General features: G+C 43.2%; 1 protein-coding gene across 2 annotated transcripts in view; it reads left to right on the top strand.

Moving 5' to 3' along the window:
• CDCA7L (cell division cycle associated 7-like) overlaps positions 1 to 19,754 on the top strand; it is a 54,926-nt gene that overhangs the window by 33,496 nt on the left and 1,676 nt on the right. Inside the window, exons 2-8 of one of the 2 annotated variants that reach the window (XM_011973913.1) lie at positions 6,086 to 6,226; positions 11,209 to 11,346; positions 14,394 to 14,771; positions 16,270 to 16,341; positions 16,453 to 16,623; positions 17,324 to 17,449; positions 18,714 to 18,863. In XM_011973913.1, the coding sequence (XP_011829303.1) occupies positions 6,086 to 6,226; positions 11,209 to 11,346; positions 14,394 to 14,771; positions 16,270 to 16,341; positions 16,453 to 16,623; positions 17,324 to 17,449; positions 18,714 to 18,863 (1,176 nt within the window). The remainder of the gene's footprint in view (positions 1 to 6,085; positions 6,227 to 11,208; positions 11,347 to 14,393; positions 14,772 to 16,269; positions 16,342 to 16,452; positions 16,624 to 17,323; positions 17,450 to 18,713; positions 18,864 to 19,754) is intronic. The other variant, XM_011973914.1, reaches the window with a different exon arrangement.

The raw sequence follows: 19,754 nt of genomic DNA, 5'->3' as shown, positions 1-19,754 counted from the left end.
CTCCAGGAATTCAACCACTCTAGGTACCTGTTAGAAGTAGAATCATACAGTTCTTGGTTTTATGGAGACTGGCTTATTTAGCATAATGTCTTCAAGGTTCATCCATGTGGTGGCGTGTGTCATAATTTCCTTCCTTTTTAATGCTGAATAATATTCAATTATATGTATGTATCACATTTTGTTTATCCATTTTTCCATCGATGGATACTTGGATTGCTTCCACTTTTTGGCTCTTGTGAATAATGCTGCCATGAACAAGGGAAAGGATATAACGGTTTTCTTAATCTTCTTAACACTTTGATGCCCTCTACTGTTACTATTAAGCACTAGTAGATATATTAATACTGTTGGTAATATTTGGAATTCTGGCATTTACAGTTTCCTTGGTGTTCCACAAAGCCCTATGAGTTCCACTGTGCGTGTTCCCTGAACAAGTTTGAGATCCAGTCTGTAGATGGGAAGTTTCTTACCAGCACTCAGATTCCCAGATTCTCTGGGAATGTTGGAGGTCAGGCACACTAGACCCTTGTTCCTGCAGGGCAGTGATCAGCTGGAGTGGAGGAGTGGCCTCCTTTCCTGGATGTATGTGTTCAGCCCACCAGTCAGCACCATCCCGTATTTTCCTACAACTGACCTACTGCCCTGTTGCCCACCCGCTTGGCCCCAAAGCCTGTTGAGTTTGCATAATCTATTTCAGAGGAAAGCTCTCAGGTAATCTGTATGGCTTATAAGGGAAACCTGCAGTCCTTTCTGAACGGGGAGCTGTGAATATGACTGCTTTGTAGATAGATGTCCTAGGATTCTTGGTGAAAATTCTTAATTCCCCTCATGTAGGAATGTCACAGAGTGTACCTTTTTGACTTAGTATTTTCCTAGTAAAATACACCTTTCTTAAGAAAATGACCACAAAGTCAGATGCATGTAAATGCTTTCAGCCAGGGTTTATTGTTCATCTGCTTTAGGCTGGGCTCTGTGTTAGGTGCCCTGGGATTCCTTTCTAGTACCTGTGTTCTTAGAGAGTTGAATCCTGGTCCCCCACATGACTTTTGATGATACTCACACTGTTAATTCCAGTAAAGACAGAGTAGACAAACAGAAACTGTGCATGAAAGTTAGGAATAGCATAAAGTTGTCGATTTTTAAAAAGTATTGTAAATAATGAAATGGTCTTTTCACTTTCAGATGAGAATTTTCCTTTTTGGTTCACTAGATTGTAGTTATCCTAATTTTGTAGAAGTTCAACTAATGTAAATATCCAATGATTGAGAAATTTTGTATTTTTGTTGTTTTCAGTTACTTGCTGTAGTGTTCTTTTTGGTGAGTCTTACGATTGGCATTATTGTAACAGAATGGAACACAAACTTTGAAAAAAAAAAGACTGTGCAGCTACCCAGTGGATCACTGCTGAATGGAACAGGAAAGTGACAGATCCTTGGGCCTAATGTATTGCTATGTTGTGGAACTGGTCATTCGTTAGAAGAGGTCCCTGTGTATCCTTTCTGTCAGGTCCTTCTCAAATAAATCTTGCTGCCTTTGTTGCATCTGTTAAACGAATCAGTTTGTTGCATTGAGGACACTTGAATATTTTACAGAGTTTTTTTTTTTTTTTTTTTTTTTTTTTTGCCAAATCCTGAAGCCTGTGACTATCTGAAACTCTTTTAATACGCTTTGAAGATTCAGAGCCCTGCATACCCCAGGCATGCATGCTGTTTTTTTGAAAGTGTGCTCTTTCCTTTTGTTCCTAATCAGTAATTACAGCCCCCTAATGGTACCTCTGGAGCAGATGAAGAAGTCAAAGATGCAGAAGGAGGAATTAGCTAGGCGGACACAGGTTCGCAGCAGGGGTGGGGCTGAACACAGTACCACGGGGACTAATGCAGTTGCCGCTGGAAGCAGTTTATTCCTATCACCAGCACTCTCCATTCCTTATATGTATTTCCATTACATCCCTAAATGGGGTGCTCCTCCTCCTTTAAACCATTTATGTTAAAAGAAGCTTCTGGGCCAGCAGGGCTTTTTCATTTTTGTTGAATGGTGAGAAGTTCAAAAGAAAAAGACTGAAGTTGACAGACACACTGTCCCTCTCAGTGCCTCAGTGGCTATTATGTAACTACAACATAGGCACACTTTCATAAGTATTGTCTGTGTTTCTCTAGTGTGGGTGTTTTCCTTGTGTATTAGTTCTGAGTTCTGAGTGCTAAACAACAACAAAAGGTGTCTTTGAAAAGATAAGGTGGCAAACATTGTTTAACATACCGCCTAGAGAAAAGTTTTAATATTTTCCCCAAGAACGATGTCAGAGTTAGGCTTTGCTAGTGCTGCCCTACATGTGGCTGGTAAAAAAGTTGTTAGTTGAACTCTACTTCTGTAAGTGTTATTCTTGTGTGTCCCTTGCAGTGATTTTATTAGGTGGTGGGAAAGTGTTTGTATTAACCCTTCAGCATCACTGAACTTGGGGTATCCCATTTCTGTATTTATGTTATACTTCCTTTGATTGAACCATTATTTTCTAATTATTTTTAATCAAGAAGCATTAAAATAATGATGAAAGTAAATAGATTAAGGATTACCAGTTTCTTAAATGGAACCTGACTAAATGTAAAATTAAGTCAATATACCCATACAGAGAATTCCAAGAAGCTAAGTAGCTTTTGAATACACAGCTCTGTGTATGCTAGCACAGTGGTCAAAGTGTGAGATGGAGGACCCTGAGACCCTTTCACGGGTCCATGAGGGCAAATGTAATGTCATAATACTACTAAGATGTTATTTGCCCTTTTTGCTGTGTTGATATTTGCACTCATTGTGCAAAAGCCAAAGTGAGAAAACTGCTGACCTTTAGCATGAATCCAGGTGGTAGCAGCAAACTATATTAGTAGTCATTGCATTATTCACCTCCATGCACTCAATTTACAAAGAAAGTGTCAATTTCATATAAGAATGTTCTGATGAAACAGTAAAAATTATTAAATCTCAACTGTTAAGGACATCTTTTTAATATACTGCATGATGAAATGGGAAGTACATGTAAAACATTTCTGCATAACCATACTTTGTGTAGTGATCATCTGGTTAGCTGAAGGAAAAGATCTTGTGTATAGTGAGACTATGTTCCAGGGCTAGAAAGAACCGCAAAGAAATCTTGAACTGCACTGTTTGTTGTTGGTATATATTGCTGGCGTCAGTTTGGCACTATTTTGTATTTATTGTAGATAGAGCACCACATGGATAAGTATATTAAAAATTCTGGGGATCGAGGGTTTTCCTTGTGGTGGAACAGCGATGCTAATGTGAGATGAGGGAGCAGAGGAAGAAGCCTCCGTGTTGGATTTGAATTCAAGGTGTCAACATGAACTTGTGATTTACCTATTTAAAATATCCTTGCTCTGTCCAAAGAGCCTACAAGCAATGATATTTCATTAACTGAGGTACACCACGTTCTCCGATCTTGGTTTTTAAATGCCATTTCCCAGTGAAAGGTTTCAGGGTTCCTTGGAGAAATGGCTGATTTGAGGTCTGGGACAGGAAACATGCAAGGTTAGCTTGCCATGTTCGTTGCGTCAGAAAGCAAGGAGGTGTTGAAAGACCCCTAGTGCCATGTCAGAAGGACAGAGGATGACTTAAAGGAGCTCCCAATGGCCAAATTTGGGACAGTCAGAATTATGAGAGTATGGATTATAACACACTGAATAATACTTTTAAAAAATCCATGGATGTACATGGTAGAAGAAAAGGGGGAGAGTGAGAGAAACACCATGTTATACAAGAATGCCAGCTACTTTATGAAGGAGAGAGAAAATCTGAAAATTTCTCTTTTGCAGTTCCTAATGTAATAATTGATTCAGGGGTGCACTGGCTCACGCCTGTAATCCCAGCAGTTTGGGAGGCTGAGGTGAGAGGATCGCTTGAGGCAAGGAATTTGAGACCAGCCTGGGTAACATAGACCCTGTCTTTATTAAAATAAAAAATAATTTTAAAGAAAGCACTGTCAATGATTGCTGAAACTATTGAGCGAGATGTTATCAGGGAGGATATTCACAGAATCTCAAGTATCACTCTGCATAGTCCTTATTAGTGACAAAGAAGAAAAGGTGTTTTTTGTTGTTGTTGGTGGTTTTTTTTTTAAAGCAAAGAACAAATCAGGCCGATTCCACCATAACTTATTGACCAAACCGCAACACCACTAAAAAAAGAGACAGCCAGACCTTATGTGCTTTCCAAAGGAAGAGCACAGCACTTCCTACAAAGTAGTCTTGGCAAAAGCAAGCAAACTAGAAGTGAGCCTCCAGATTCAACGCCCAAATTGTAAATCCAGATGGGTCTGTTAAATGCCACCTAGGGGCTGCAAAAAAATAAAACTTCAGACTTGGACAAACTCCACAGTCAAATGACCCAGTTTCTTCAAAATTAAACTGCAAGAGAAAAAAAGATAAAGGAGTGATGAGAAGGGATTTAAGAACCATGTTGATCAGTGTGTGAACCTTAGTTGGATCACGATGCAGATAAACTAAGTTTTTAAAAAATGAGGCAGAAGAACTGTGAATACAGACTGTACATTTGATGATACAGAGTGACATGATACTATGTCTACAGTTGCTTGACAATAATTTGGAAGAAGGGGAGTTGGGTCGGGATACGGGGGAAGCACAGTTAACCTTGGGCAGATAGCTACGGGGAGGATCAATGTGTGTTCATTAAAATATCTTGCTGTCTACTTTTGAAATACCTTTGCAAGTTTTTATAATGAAAAATTAAAAATTAATTAATAGTGGGATAACTTCATATTTTGTACCACCTTATGCAATGCATTGACGAGTACATGTCACCTATGTAGAATGGTGCCAAAAATACATAACCTGAATCTAATCATGAGGAAACACTCAGATAAGCTCAGAATACAAGACAAGGCAGTTGTCATGGTCTATCTAAAAAACAAGTCAGTGTTGTGAAAAGCAACAAAAAACACAAAATCAAATAGAATGCAAAACCTTGCTTGAGTGGATCTTATTGTCTCCAAAAAGTTAAAAAGACATTTTGGGAACAGTTGCAGGTATTAAAATATAGAATTACAGTAAATCGTACTATTAATGTTAATTATTTTCGGTACAATTATAGTTTTGTGGTTCTATAGGAGAATGTCCTTATCCGTGGGAGATACATGCTGAATTATATGAGGGCCAATCAATATAATGTCTGTAAATTACTTTAATGTGGGTATATATGGATTAGGTTGGCTCATATTAAATTGCTGTTTTCCTAAGTTAAAAACAGCCAAATATCAGCAAATGCCCATGGATCAACCTAATATTTGTTGAAACAGAGAAAGAAAGCAAATGCAGTGACAAATAATGGGTCTAGATAAAGAATCGACAGGTGTTTGTACTATTTGTTCACCTTTCTGTGTGTTTGAACTTTTTTTAAAACAAAGAATTGGGAGAAAATAGTCAACTTACAAAAATGAACTCCAGCAGATACATATTTGTGGATTAAGTGTGCTGACACTGTTCCCTCTGGGATCACTTATCCCCTAATAGCATTTGAATTCTGTTAGAATTAATCCCCAACTACTTAAGTTGACTTACAATATAGAAAAGAAGGAAAACTACTTATTTCATTGTATGAACTTTCTACTTTCTGAATCAGCCTATGACAAAGAAGAAAAAATAAATAGTGTAGCTGAACACTAAAAAAAGAGCTTAATAATATTTTATGGTATCTTTTTTATGTAGATGACATTTAAAGATGCATCCACTGTAGGAGAAAAAAGAGATCATTGGTTCTCAGAAACAAGTTTTGTTTTTGTCAAGAGATCAAAAATGTCTTCTCTCTGGCCTGGTTTTAACATTCTCTGTAAAACAGGGTATATCTAGAATTTTAAGTTTTATCTCCCCCACCCCCCCTACACCTTATTTTCCCATGAGTTCTTAGCTGAATGAAGCGTGTTTTGCTCAGGGTTACTGGCGACTTCTGGGCAACCGTGGCAGTTGGATGAAGTAATGAGATCTCTTACTCCCCTCCAGAAAATGTCCCTAAGTGATTAGCAAGAGCCCCTGGTTTAATCCTGCCTCTTTTGAATCCAAAACAGATCCCTAAAGAAGTGGCTGACATCTTTAACGCCCCCAGTGATGATGAAGAGTTTGTCGGCTTCCGAGATGATGTTCCCATGGAAACCGTCTCGTCAGAGGAGAGCTGCGATAGTTTTGACTCACTGGAGTCAGGGAAACAGGTACGGATGATTCCTTCCAAGTAGGTGTGTTCATCTGGAGGCCTGAATCTTGGTTTGGATGTTCTTTTATTTGAACATGGTGTGAGATTGGTGAGATCAGTTCATTGTCTGGCATTTTATTTTAGAAATATTATATCTTCCTGTTTTAAAAACTGGTGAGAGAACCTAGTTCACTTTGTTGTGCTAATCCTTCCCTGTACCATAATTCTTTTTTTTTAAAATGGACTTCACGTGATCCAAGTGCATGTTCTTGGCTGCCTTGGGGCTGTAACCTGCGGCGAGGCTGTGTTCAGTCTTCCCACAGAGGCGAGGCTGCGGCGAGGCATGAGGGAGGGATCGTGTGGTTACGGGGAGACAATTGCACCTCTGTGGTCCTGTGGTGCAATTCTGTTGGCATGTCACTCTTGGGATTGCTGGGGAGAGCCTTATTCTTGCGTTAATTACTTTGATCTCTAGCACACACAAGTTAGTTCTCTGAGAGGTGTAGATTCCTGGAGGGTCACATTGTGTCCTGTAGTAGAATGGCCAATCAAAATCTCTACCCTTCAGTGGCATTTTCTTCTGAGTTCATTGCAGCACTCAGAATTCCTCATTCTCCCTTGACCACGGGCCTCTCCAAAACGGCAGCAAATTAAATCCACCTTGCCTCCACTGGGCAAGTACAGGAAGGGGAGCAGTTAATTATATGTAAGTGAAGTGCCTGCTTAATTATGCGGGCCGCTGTAAGTTCTGGCCTGGGTGGGAGCTGTGCTTTCTGAGATCGCTGGGGGCTCCCTGGTCTGTGCTGTCCTCATCTCATTTGGCATCTCCACAGCAGTTGACCCCACCAGCCACCTCCTTCTAGCCCCCTGAGTTTCTCTGTTACACCTTTTTCTCTATTATTATTTTCTTTCTTTCCAAGATGGAGTATCACTTTGTCACTCAGGCTTGAGTGCAGTGGCGTGATCTCAGCTCACTGCAACTTCCACCTCCCAGGTTCAAGCAATTCTTCCAGCCTCAGCCTCCCGAGTAGCTGGGATTACAGGCTCCCGCCACCATGCCTGGCTTCTTTTTGTATTTTTTTTTTTTTTTTTTTCAGTAGAGAAGGGGTTTTGCCATGTTGACCAGGCTGGTCTTGAGCTCCCGACCTCAGGTGATCCGCCCGCCTCGGCCTCCCAAAGTGCTGGAATTACAGGCGAGAGCCACCGCACCCGGCCTGCTCTTTGTTACTATCGCTTGTTGTCCCTGTCCCTGTCCCTAAATGCGGATGTTCTCTAAGGTTTTGTCTTCAGTCTTCTCACTTAGTGAACTTGTCTGTTGTCCTGCTTTGAGCTGTTACTGTATTGTTTTGTGGAGCTTGTCTTCTCTCTGCAGCCCCAGGTGGTTTCTGACTACCAGTTGGACTGGTCCTGGTTGCTAAGGGAGATCCGAAGCTCACTTCTCCTTCCCTTGGTTGTCTTTCTGGCTTCCCCCTTTCCCCATCTGGTTCTCCATCTTTTGTTGTTCTTGGCCTTCCTCCGCCTCTTCCATCTCCTTGACTCCCATCCAGGGTTGATGAAACTTCTGCTGTGTTCCTGGTGTCCATCCTTCCCTTCCCTCTGCAGCTGCCGTAGCCCTCGTAGCTCTTACCTGAATACTCATCCCTTCTTACTAGGATCTGTTATAGGATTGAGCTGTGGTCAGCTCCTCCCTTACTCAGCCCTCCATCTGAGCACAGTCAGGCAGTGGGGAGAGCAGAGCCTGTTGGATCTACCTTGAGGAGCATTTGAGCAGGGCAGAACATGTCTAAAGGGCCAAGGACAGAGCCTGGCAGGCACCGGGTATTAAGAAACAGAACAGCTGCTTCTGCTGCTATGATGACTACTTTTGTAGTCAGGCGTGTTCTCCCCGGGGAGGACAGTGTGCCAACTGCTTTTCATACAAATACTGCATTTAATCCACAGAACTCCCTGGGAAGCTGCAGGTGCTGTTACTATCCCCATTTTGCAAGTGATAAAATTGAAGTTCAGGAAGGTGTAATGACTTGCCCAAGGCCCCACATCTGGGAAGTCCCAAGCTGGGATGTTCCAAATCCAGGGCCACCACTTCTCAGCCTCTTACCCCCTGGGTCTCTTTTCTACCTGCTATGCTGCAGGACGCAGGAACTGAATTGACATGCTCATTATCACTGTTCTGCCCTTTCTGCCCACTGGTCCATGCTGTCCTTCCTGCCTATCTGTGCTGTCACCATTTTTCTAGCCTCTACTGTGGCTCTCATCCAGTTATGCTACTTCTTCCATGAAGTCTTCCTGGATTTTCTTTCCCTCCATGTGCCATCTTGCTTGTGTATCCCTTAGAGCACTGACCCTCACCAGGGTTAGTCGTGGACCTATCTGCCTCCCTGTTAGACTGTAAACTCCTTGAAGAAGGGGGGACCTCATACTTGAATGGTGCTTTGTAGCTTCCCTGGCTCTGACTTTTCGTCCCCATGTATTGTTCCTTTCCTCTCATTTCAGGCATCCAACACCCCACGTGACTGTATACAGTGAGCACGGGGTTGTTGTTTGCTGGGTGCAGTTGAAATGGGGTGTTTGGCTGTCTGGTTCAACAGGCCATTGCTCTCTAGTGTGTTTCTTCATGTCACATGGACTTCAAAATAAGTTTATCCACCTATGTTAGCTTCTCCTCTGATGTGTTACTTGCTTATTGTCCTGATCATGGTAGATGACCAAGGCCCATAGCATAGTGCCCAGTATTGATTTTGAGGGAGAATGAACCAGTGCCAGAGAGCAATTAGCAGTGCAAGGGTTTCTAACTCAGAATGCAGTGGAGCAGTGTGGAGTGGAGGTTGGCATCATACAGACCCACATGAAAAACAGTGTTTACACACTTTGGAGTAAGGAAACTAAAGCATAGGCCTGAGTTCAGGACAACGGTAAGTTGTTTTTCTCTATCAGGACTGACCATCAAAGATGGTGATCTCTCCCAGGATGCCCATTGCCCTGTGAGGCCAGCACACAAGATCAAAACAGCCAGAAAAACTGGAAGATGGGAACTCACTGCTTCAAGGCTTGCCCTGTTCTCTTCAGGCCCTAGGCAGGGGCTTTAGGTAGTTGATGAAATTTACACACAGAAATACCGCCCTAAATTAGCCTGCAGGGGCTGGCCCAAGGCTCTGTGAGCCAGATGTTTCTTGCACTGAGAGGCCTCAGGTGCATGGTGGGTTTCCTTAGCAGCAGCTGTGTACCATTCTTCCTTAATAATCAAGCCCTGGCTGCTTCTCTACCCTGACCCCACACACTCATGATCCATTTTAACCAATAGAGAGAAGCTGTGCGAACTTGCACACAGTATGTGTATGCTAACTCTGGTCTCCCTTAAACACGATTTGAATTTCACTTTAAAGAAACTTCCCTTTTGTGTGTGCAATTTTTTTTTTCAAGCAGCTGCACTACAGCTATCAACAAAGGAACAAAGTAATTTAGCTCTGAGCAAACTCACTCCAATTACCCATAATAATTCATAGGAGACATTTTTAAGCTTACAGAATGCTAGATGTAGGCATTTCTTTGTGTGCCCCTGTAAGTTTTTCCACTTGTCTATCTATTTTTCCCCAGAGATATATGAGCCCAAAGAAGTATATAATTAAAATCAGGGAAAGGCAGGGGTTAGATACAGATTCTCAGCCAAGTGTGGTATTACAAGGGGTCATTGCTATATCAGGGATGGAGGGAAGAGACGTCAGAGGAAACTGGGGACAGACTCGAACACTGATGAGGCGTGGCGGGCTTACAGGAGGCTGGTCTCATGGGTCTCCCTTTGGTCTGCAGTTTATTTCCTCTTTCTTTCAAGCATACTTTTAAGAGAGCTGAGTTTCCTTCTTTGCCCTATTTCAAAAGCAAGAAAAAGTATTAGAAAATGCCTTTTCTTAAAGAGTCACATTGCATCTTTCCTTCTGCTCACTTGCCACCTAACCATGGTTGTTCACCTCTCACCTCCTGCAGGAGAGAAATTCCTGGGGGTGACCTTGGGTGAGCTTTCCATCAGGCCGCCATGGTGTCTGCTCATGGAGCAAGTCTAGGCTCTCTGGTGTTGGGCAGTGAGGGCTGGGAGAGGCCTCAGCCTTTTCCTACAGAGAAACTCGCGGTTGGTGAACGGGAGGCGTGCTCACCCACTTGGAGGAGACTCCGGCTTTGAAAGGCTGTTGGAAAGGGAAGCCAGCATGTGGGAGGGAGCTGGGTTTTCTCCTCATGTCTTCTTTCCATGTGTTTTGGTTCTGTGTGAAAGCAGACGTGTCTGGTTGCCAGCTTTGGCAGGAGAAGCTGAATTCCATGAGCACTTACCAGTCACATTAGAAGCTGATTGAGACTACACCCAATTTTTAAAAATTGTCTGATTTGTAGGTCTGAATTTTGTAAGCTTTAGAAAATGTGTATATATATAATTTATATATGTGTGTGGGTTTTTTTGAGAGAGGGTCTCGCTCTGTCACCCAGGCTGGAGTGACAGTGGTGTAATCTTGGCTGCAACCCAGGCTGGAGTGCGGTGGTGTGCAGCTCACTGCTGGCTCGACCTCCCAGGGTTGCGTAATCCTCCCACCTTTGCCTCCCAAGTAACTGGGACTACAGGTACACGCCACCAGACCCCAGCTGATTTTTGTATTTTTTGCAGAGACGAGATCTCACTATGTTGCTCAGGCTTGAACTCCTGAGTTCAAGTGATCTGCCTGCCTCGGTCTCCCAAACTGCTGGGATTACAGGGTGAGCCACTGCACCCGGCCAGTGTTTGTTTTTTGTTTTTTGTTTTTTTTTTATTGTGGTAAAATACACATAACATGAAATATACCATTTCAGCTGTTTTTGATGTGTACAGTTCAGTGCGTTAAGTACGTTCACATTGTTGTCCGTCCATTTTCGTCATCTCCATCAGAAACTCTGCACCCGTTCAGTAGCTCCTCATTCTACCCTTCCCTGGTAACCTCTATTCTACTTTCCGTCTCTGATGTATGTGTGTCTTTAATTTAGCAGGATGTGCGCTTTCATTCCAAATACTTCACAGAAGAGCTAAGAAGAATTTTTATAGAGGACACTGACTCAGAGACTGAGGATTTTGCAGGATTTACGCAGAGTGATCTGAATGGAAAGACTAATCCAGAAGTAATGGTAATAATTACAACAGGAAGGGATGTGGGTGGTAATGTTTTTAATCCTGTTTCTGAATTAGAGTTTTACTTTCAAGAAGTCACTTCACAAGTGAAAAGATTTTACTTTTTCTTACATATTTCTTATAAGCAATTCACATAACCTAAAAAAATTGCTCCTGGAAGGCTAATCCCTGGTCCACCAGTCCATTATTCTCTTAGAGAAAATCCATTACTTTTCCCCTCATGCCTGTGGGGTCTGGGGATGTGTCCCAGGCATCCTTTATTGTCCTTCTCAAAGAATTTCTCTCTCTTGGCCAGGCGCAGTGGTTCATGACTGTAATCCCAGCACTTTGGGAGGCCGAGCTGACCAATATGGTGAAACCCCGTCTCTACTCAAAATACAAATATTAGCCAGGCATGGTGGTGGGCACCTGTAATTCAAGCTACTCAGGAGGCTGAGGCAGGAGGATTACTTGAACCCGGGAGGCGGAAGTTGCAGTGAGCTGAGATTGAGCCACTGCACTCCAGCCTGGGTGACAGAGTGAGACTCCATCTCAAAAAAAAAAAAAAGAAAAACAGAAAACATTATCTCAAGAGTTTCTTAAACCTCTTTTATCTAAAAGTTTATCTTAGAGTGACAACTTCCTTGAGATACTTTCTTACTGTGTGTGAAGTGACAGTTTTTGGTTTGAAGTTAATTTGGCAAAAATGTGGCTGTGGTACAAGCTGGGTGTTCCCCATGCATTGTGGATTTGGATTTGTCATGCTTTTTAGTGTTAAAGATGACCCAGGCCTTCCTGGATTCTGGAGGGAAGTCTACTCTCAGCACTTCCTATGAACAGACTTGTGAGTTGATTTGTTTTATCCTGCGCAGTTAGGCTAGTTTACTGCCCACTCGTGTTTGAATCTGAAGGTAACTTTAAGGCACAGCCTTCGGATTTAAGTGCAGAAATGTTTTCTGCTAAAAACAGCATACCTTTATGCAAAAAATTAACATGCTACAGTATGAAGATGGAACGTAGAGTTTAAGCCTCTTCACAGTCAGAAGCTGCTAAGGACTAAGTTTTGGCAGAGACTCTGTAGAGGTTAAATAAGCTGTGACTCCTAGGCCTGCCTCATCCTTCACCTGTCCTGGGAGAGAATGTAGAGCATAAAAGCCCTCATGGTAGGCTGCTTTGTTTGATGGTGATTTTTTGCTATGAGTAGCAACATAGAGCTGTGCCAGCCTGGAGGCCCCAGGTCTCCTTTGGCTTTCTTTGCAGAAGCTGTTTGTGTGGCAGTTCATCAGTTCTGGCCAGCAAGTCCCCAGTTTCTTGCCAGCACGATATTAAAATCCTTCTAAAACCCTAATGGGCATCATTTGTTAGCGACGTACTTATTTTCTGTTCTTTAGTGAAGTGATGTCTGGTTATTTGAAGCATTTGTGTTTCTAGTGAGAGAAAGTGAATTACCCCAGAAGTCTTCCCTCCCACCTGCCCCCAAGTCTGTGGACTGTGATGTGTTACGTAGATCATGATATAGCTTACAGTTCAGCACAGGCCCCTGCAAATTTTATTTTAGAATCCAGTGACAAGAAAAGCATTGTTGCCTCCCAGTCCAGCCCCCTGCCCACCCCTGTGGGAACTGGCGAGCCTATCTTTCTTGATAATGGGATATTTCTGTAACCTTGGTTTCCAGGGGCCTGCTGGCCGGATGCGAAATAGCCACATCCACGTGCTAGACTTGTGCTCTTCTCTCGGGTCTGATTCTGGGCTGCTGTGGACCATTTGTTCTTTCCTTCCTTCAGGCCTCTGTAGTGAGCCGTTCTACATCTGGTAAAGAGAGGCCTGCAGATGATGAGGATGGTAGATAAATGGATCAAAACTGAAGTTCTTCCCTGACAGTGTCCCCTAAAATTGGGTTCCTTTGCCGTACACCATTCTGAATTCTGAAGCTATTAATATGGAAAGTTCAGGGTATTAAAAAAAATAGGTAAATCAGTGCCGTATAGTATTATTTCTCACTTGGCTTGGTGTGGATATACTAGGGTTGGCAGTTATCTGCATTTTTTTTTCTCCTTCTGTCTTATTTCTAACTTTAGTGCAATGAGAATTCGGGGTTGGTGGTGGTCACTGGGGAAGAAGCAGAGTCCCTGAACTGATCCTGGGCCCATATTGGTGCCATTCCACGCTCTTGGTAGATTTTCAGAATTCCCAGATGATGGTTCCCAAAGTTTTCTAACTTGTGGTCATGGAAGGATGCCCAGAAGATGTCCTGGATCTCACATACTTAAACCTGTCTCGGTACCACTAAGAGTCCCGTCACATCTAAGCCGTCACCTAGGTGATGTAACCCTGTTACTGCCTTCCATATTTACTGTGTTCTCACTTGTAAAACGGAGCAATGTTTGAATGCTGGAGACCTCTACCATGTGGAATTTGAACACGTCAGGTGAGGATTTATGGAGTTGACTGAGTGGTGTTTTGCTACAACCTGTCGAGCTTCCTGCCCTGGTTTCACCTCATGGCTCTGTGAGGGTTCCAGGGAAGGGAAAGGTGCCCCTTGACTGAGGACCCAGTGGCAGGTCATCTGCCTGTTCTGGGTCACTGCCCTGAGGTGCAGTCAGCTCTCCCGCCCCGTTACTCAGGAGTCCGGTTCCTGCTATTTAGAGGAGACCAGTCAGCATTTGCCCCCCATAGCACCCTTTCCTGTCTGAAGATCACGTCTGTCAGGCATACCCTTTTTTGTGACTGTCTCTCCTCTTGCCGGCGCTCCTTGGTCGTCCCTCGGTGGAGGAGCCCACCCTGTCAGTGTTTCGCTTACAGCCCTCATGCTCCCAATGACACCCAGTTCTGTCATGGGTATGACAGTGCACTGTTCGGTAGTAGGTTGCCTGCTCTTTGATTTTATTCATCAACCAATTTCTTGGACATTTAAAGGAAATTCAGAGGGAACTCATAATATGAAGGGAAAGCTTTTCATTTTTCATGTTTTTTCTCATATGCTGTCAGAGTTGTTTTAAATGCATGTCTTTTTTGTGGGTCTGTAACAGTGTCTTTGTGCTTTTTCTTGCTCTTATTTTATTAGGTCGTGGAGTCAGATTTGAGTGATGATGGCAAAGCATCTTTGGTGAGTGAGGAAAAGGAAGATGAAGAAGAAGATAAGGCTACCCCAAGAAGAAGCAGGTCTAGAAGAAGTAGTATTGGTCTTCGAGTAGCCTTTCAGTTCCCCACCAAGAAGCTGGCCAACAAACCAGATAAAAACAGTTCTTCCGAGCAGTTGTTTTCTAGCTCACGCTTACAGAATGAGAAAGAAACAGTTCTTGGAAGAAAGAAAGGCCGTAGACAGGTGATGCAAAGGGAAGATTCTACCTCTGAGTCTGAGGACGACTCTCGGGATGAGAGCCAGGAGAGTTCGGATGCTCTGCTGAAAAGGACCATGAACATCAAGGAGAACAAAGCCATGGTGAGGCTTCACGGAGGGCGCCCTGGGAGTTGGCATCAGGCTCTGGCAGCAGTTGCTGGGCTCCCAGAACCACTTTGAACCACTTTGCTTCTATAGTTGCTGCTGTTGCTTTGGCTTCTGTCAGGAAAATGTACTCTGGGTATTGTGTATCCTTTTTCTTTTCCAGAACCCAGAGCGACTGTTACATGATCAGCTCTGGTTTGGGAACAGAAAGAGATTCCCCAGGACCATTTTTAGCCCTTACACGGTGCCATCATGCTGCTTACTGTTGACCAAGCTAAGTTCTAAGTATATAGTTGTGTTGGGGATGACAGGGGCTGAACAACTAACTGGCCTGTTCCCAGCAGAGTAAAGCAGGGGAAGTGGGATGTCACCAAGTCCACTGAGGAGCTGCGAGGAGCAGGTTGGGCAGGTAGCTTTTCACCATGGAACCACTCTTCTGTGGTGACCGGCCCTGGTTCTGAGACTTCTCAAGGAATGGAAGAAGTCTAGGAATTAAAACAACCTCAACAGTGTTAATTCACTCTAAAATGTCTTCATTAGAACAATGAATGGAACAAGGTGAAATCTTTGTTACATATATTTGGTTTTTCTATATGTAATCAGTTACTGTTAATCTGATCATTGTAGAGAATCATTGTTTGCTTCACAATTGCTTATCTACAGTGTTTTTTTTTTAATAGTTCTACCACTTATAATCACTTTTAGCATTTTTGTGTTTTTTTAATCTTTTCCTTTTAAAAAAAAATGATGTAGTGATACTGTATATGCAAGCTTATATGTCTAATATAAATCACTTACAAAAATGGAATGCCTACTTTCGGGTTATTTTTATCCTAAGAAACATTTTTACTTAGCTAAGGGAAATTTTCAGCACTGTATCCATCTACATCTTTAAAGTAAGAGCTATTTTCTTTATGATTTTTTTGGTGGCACTCATATAATTGTATAAACTAAAATGAATCCTAATTAAATTCTCTGGCATATTAATGCCTATTATTTGGTGTTATTAGTTGTTCACTTAGGAATATCTTCATAAATTACTTTGATAATTTATTTAAAGAATCAGATTTTTGGAGCTCTAACCATCGAAATAATCTTAATTGAGCTTTTTCTTTTTTGAACATCCTGAAACTTGAGACTCACATGTGCAAAATGAATTGTCCCAGGGTCACACTGCCTTGGATTAGCCTCCGAGTCAGGATCGGAACCTCATGCTCCAGCTCTTGATCATTCCAGGACTGTTTTCCTGGTGTTGTGTTGTCCTTATATATAAGGAATAGGCTAGTGTTCATTCATATGAATGATGACATCGGCATCTCAGGTCTGGAGATAAAATCTTTACATGTGAGGTGAAAAGTATAACTGTTGCGGGTTATGTAAACTATTCAAGTTAGGTTTCTTATGATAGCAAAATAGAAGACTTGAGATAGGTGTTGGATGACCTAACCCTGGAGCACTATTTATGTAAGATCCTTTCTTATGTTCTGAACTTCAGCTTGCCCAGTTATTGGCGGAATTGAACTCAATGCCAGATTTCTTCCCAGTACGAACCCCGACCTCAGCTTCTGTAAGTAGAACTCCTTATAATTATAGCAATACTGATATATGGTGATCAGCCACCAGATGGCTTTTATTCAAGAGAGTCCCCAGTTGCCTCTGTCTGTGCTCTTGATTTCAGAGGAAGAAAACAGTGAGGCGAGCCTTCTCGGAGGGACAGATCACGCGGCGCATGAATCCGACCCGGAGTGCACGGCCTCCTGAGAAGTTTGCTCTAGAGAACTTCACTGTCTCAGCCGCCAAATTTGCAGAAGAGTTTTACAGCTTCCGAAGAAGGAAGACAATTAGTGGGGTATTTTCTGACTAATACGTGAATTCGTTTTTGTCTGAGCTACCGTTCCTCCAAACGTGAACGCACATCACTGTCACCCCAGGGCTGTTTCTGACCCTGTGGGTCTGCGGCAGCTGAGAACTTGCATTTCTATCTGCTTCCCAGGTGATGCCGTTGCTCCCGAGATCATACTTTGAGAAGCAGCCCTGGTCTAAGCTGGAGGTCACAGAGAGAGTCTTTTATCCAAGCCGAGCTGAGAAGCAGCTCATTTGTTAGGACCCTGCTTTGATCTCTGCTGCAGGCAGTAAAGGCCTGTCCACGGCTCCAGTCAGCTTTGTGGTGTCCACTTCGTGGAAAAGTGCAGTGATTCCTCCTTGCCTTTCTATTTTAGGCATGAGGCGTTTCAAGCGATTTCAGTTTGGAGGGAGAAACTTTGGACTCATTTGTGGGTTTGGCTGTTCAGTGTGGTTCACCTCTTCATAGAGTTTACAGCAAAGAACCAAAAACCTTGATTTTCTCCTTTATGACTGTATCGCCTTGCTGAGAAGGAAGCTTGGCAGGTGGCAGGAGCTCAGTAAATAACTAAATGAAATGGCTGCAGGGAAATAGAAGAGGGACAGGGTTAACATTAATGGATCTTTGAGAGTTTAAAATATTTATAATTTTTTTTATAACTGCTCAAAACATCTCACTCCAGGTTCTGCCTGTGTTCACTGTGCAGGGGAAATGCCGGGAGTATAGACGACGTCACCGTATATCTTCTTTTCGGCCAGTGGAGGATATCACTGAAGAAGACTTAGAAAATGTTGCCATAACTGTTCGAGATAAAATCTATGATAAAGTTCTGGTAAATTATATATTATGGGTAATTTGCATGATTGTCATTCTTATTAGGAGTCTAAAGCATTGATATTTGAAATCTCACTTGTTTTTAAACTCTATCAGGGCTTATGCCATCTCACCAAGGGCTCAGAGCCAGGTTCTGAATTGGAGGGTCAAGGGTCAGCTGTACCTGGGAGGCAGCCTAGTGCAGTAATTCCCATCAGGACAGCAGTCTCTCTTAGGGATGCATACAATCTGGGGGAAGGGAAGGGTATAGTTTAAAAGGGATTTTTATATGTAACTTACGGTTTAAATATTTATATAGTTTTATGTTTTAAATATTGAAAAAAGTTAGTGTATTTGGGGGGTAATGTAACCATAGAAAATAAAGTTTGGCAGAATATCTGGTAGGAAACAGGTTAAATTTCTTGTAAATGGTGATTTAGAGGGAGGCTTTGCGTTTTGCTTTTTTTGTGTTTTTCTGGATAATGGGACACTGTCAAGATAGTATTAAAATGCTTTAAATTTAGTTGTCAATATTAAAAAAAAAATAGATTTCACATTGAAGATACGCAGGTCTGCAGAGCTAGGCTGGGGTCAAGGTGATGCCACCCAAGGCTCATTGCCACTCAGTCACCTTTCAGGGGCTCTGCCACCCCTGACTTAAGCTTTTCTCTGGTCTCTCTTCCTGACAGCCTGATCATTTCATTCCTTTTGGGTCTCTGCTCAGCCTCATCTGACCTAATATGCTTCTCTGGCCACAGACCTGTGATGGTTACATTCTAGAGTAGTAGTCCCCATTCTTTTTGGCACCGGGGACTGGTTTTGTGAAAGACAATTTTTCCATGGATTTGCAGGGTGGGCAGGGGATGGTTTCAGGATGAAACTGTTCCACCTCAGATCATCAGGCATTAGATTCTTTTAAAGGGTGCACAACTCAGATCCCTCACATCCACAATTCACAATAGATGGTTTGTGCTCCTGTGAGAATCTAATGGTGCCACTGATCTGACAGGAGGAGGCAGAGCGCAGGCGGTAATGCTCGCCCACCCGCTGCTCACTTCCTGCTGTGCAGCCCGGTTCCAAACAGGCCACAGACTGGTTCTAGCCTGGGGGCTCGGGACCCCTTGTCTAGAGACGATGCTATGGTTCTTAGGAAGACAGTCCTGCTTCATTTGAGGAGACAGGTGGTACTTCTTCATACACTTGGAAATGCACATGATGGCATCTGGCCTCAGTGGGCATCAGCATATCCCTGTGTTCACCTGCTCACTGCCTTCCCCCCGTAGGGTAACACGTGCCATCAGTGTCGCCAAAAGACCATCGACACCAAGACAGTGTGTCGGAACCAGGGTTGCTGTGGTGTGCGAGGACAGTTCTGTGGACCATGCCTGCGGAACCGCTATGGGGAGGATGTCAGGTCGGCGTTGCTGGACCCGGTAGGCGCAGTGTTTGCATTTGTTGTAAATTGTATTGATGAAGGAAGCAAGCTGAAGATGGGCTTCCTGGGTTCTCACGGGGAACTAGGAGGTCCAGAACTCTGGTTTTTCCCTTCCATTTGTGTCTTAAGGCTCCAGGGAAAATGAAAAATAGGGATTCATTCTGGAAAGAGAGCAAGCTGACCAGTGAATAGAAGAATTTGTTAGATTTTCCATTGTCAGAGCAAAACTTGCTTACAGTCCTCTAGTTTTATACAAGTAATCCCTGTACCTGTCCTTCAGCAAAGTGATTTCCCTCTCATTTGTTTTTCTGGGCCAGGCTGAGAGGGAGGTGTACACTGCCGTATTAAGTGCTTTCTGTGTGCCTGGTACTGTGCAAGCTGTTGCTCACTCTTATAAATTCGTTTAATCCCATGAAATAGGTGTATAACCTGTCTCTCTCTCAGCTCCCTTGGTAAAATGAGACATAGTATCATGGTGAGTAGGCACGACCTTGAGCCTGGGGCAGTCCTGCTCCCAAGTGTGGCATCTTAGGCAGCAGTCATGGGGTAAATATATCGTCCTCAACTGACCAGCATAAACTGCTGCTCAGGTTAGTCATTCAACAATAAGCACACATTGAAAGGGCTGAAATTCACACCTTGATCTTTTGGAAACCTTGTGCTCCTAAACCAGGGCTGACATCCTAGGCCTGTGACCTGCACACTCACACAGGGCCCTGTGCTTGGCCAAATGCTTGTGAAACTCTCCATAATTTTTAAGCAGGGAGCCCTGAAAGGTGTCGTTTTTCAGTGTTTGCATGTGACGTGGGGTGATCAGCCTTCCTGCCTCGTGAGGAGCCCCCTGGGACGTAGACTGAAAGATGCCATGTGATTAAAGGTTGGAGGAGAG

The sequence above is a fragment of the Mandrillus leucophaeus genome, unplaced genomic scaffold (genome assembly GCF_000951045.1).
Source record: "Mandrillus leucophaeus isolate KB7577 unplaced genomic scaffold, Mleu.le_1.0 Scaffold140, whole genome shotgun sequence".
NCBI classification, from domain to species: domain Eukaryota; kingdom Metazoa; phylum Chordata; class Mammalia; order Primates; family Cercopithecidae; genus Mandrillus; species Mandrillus leucophaeus.
This window is presented reverse-complemented; position numbering and strand designations above follow the sequence as displayed.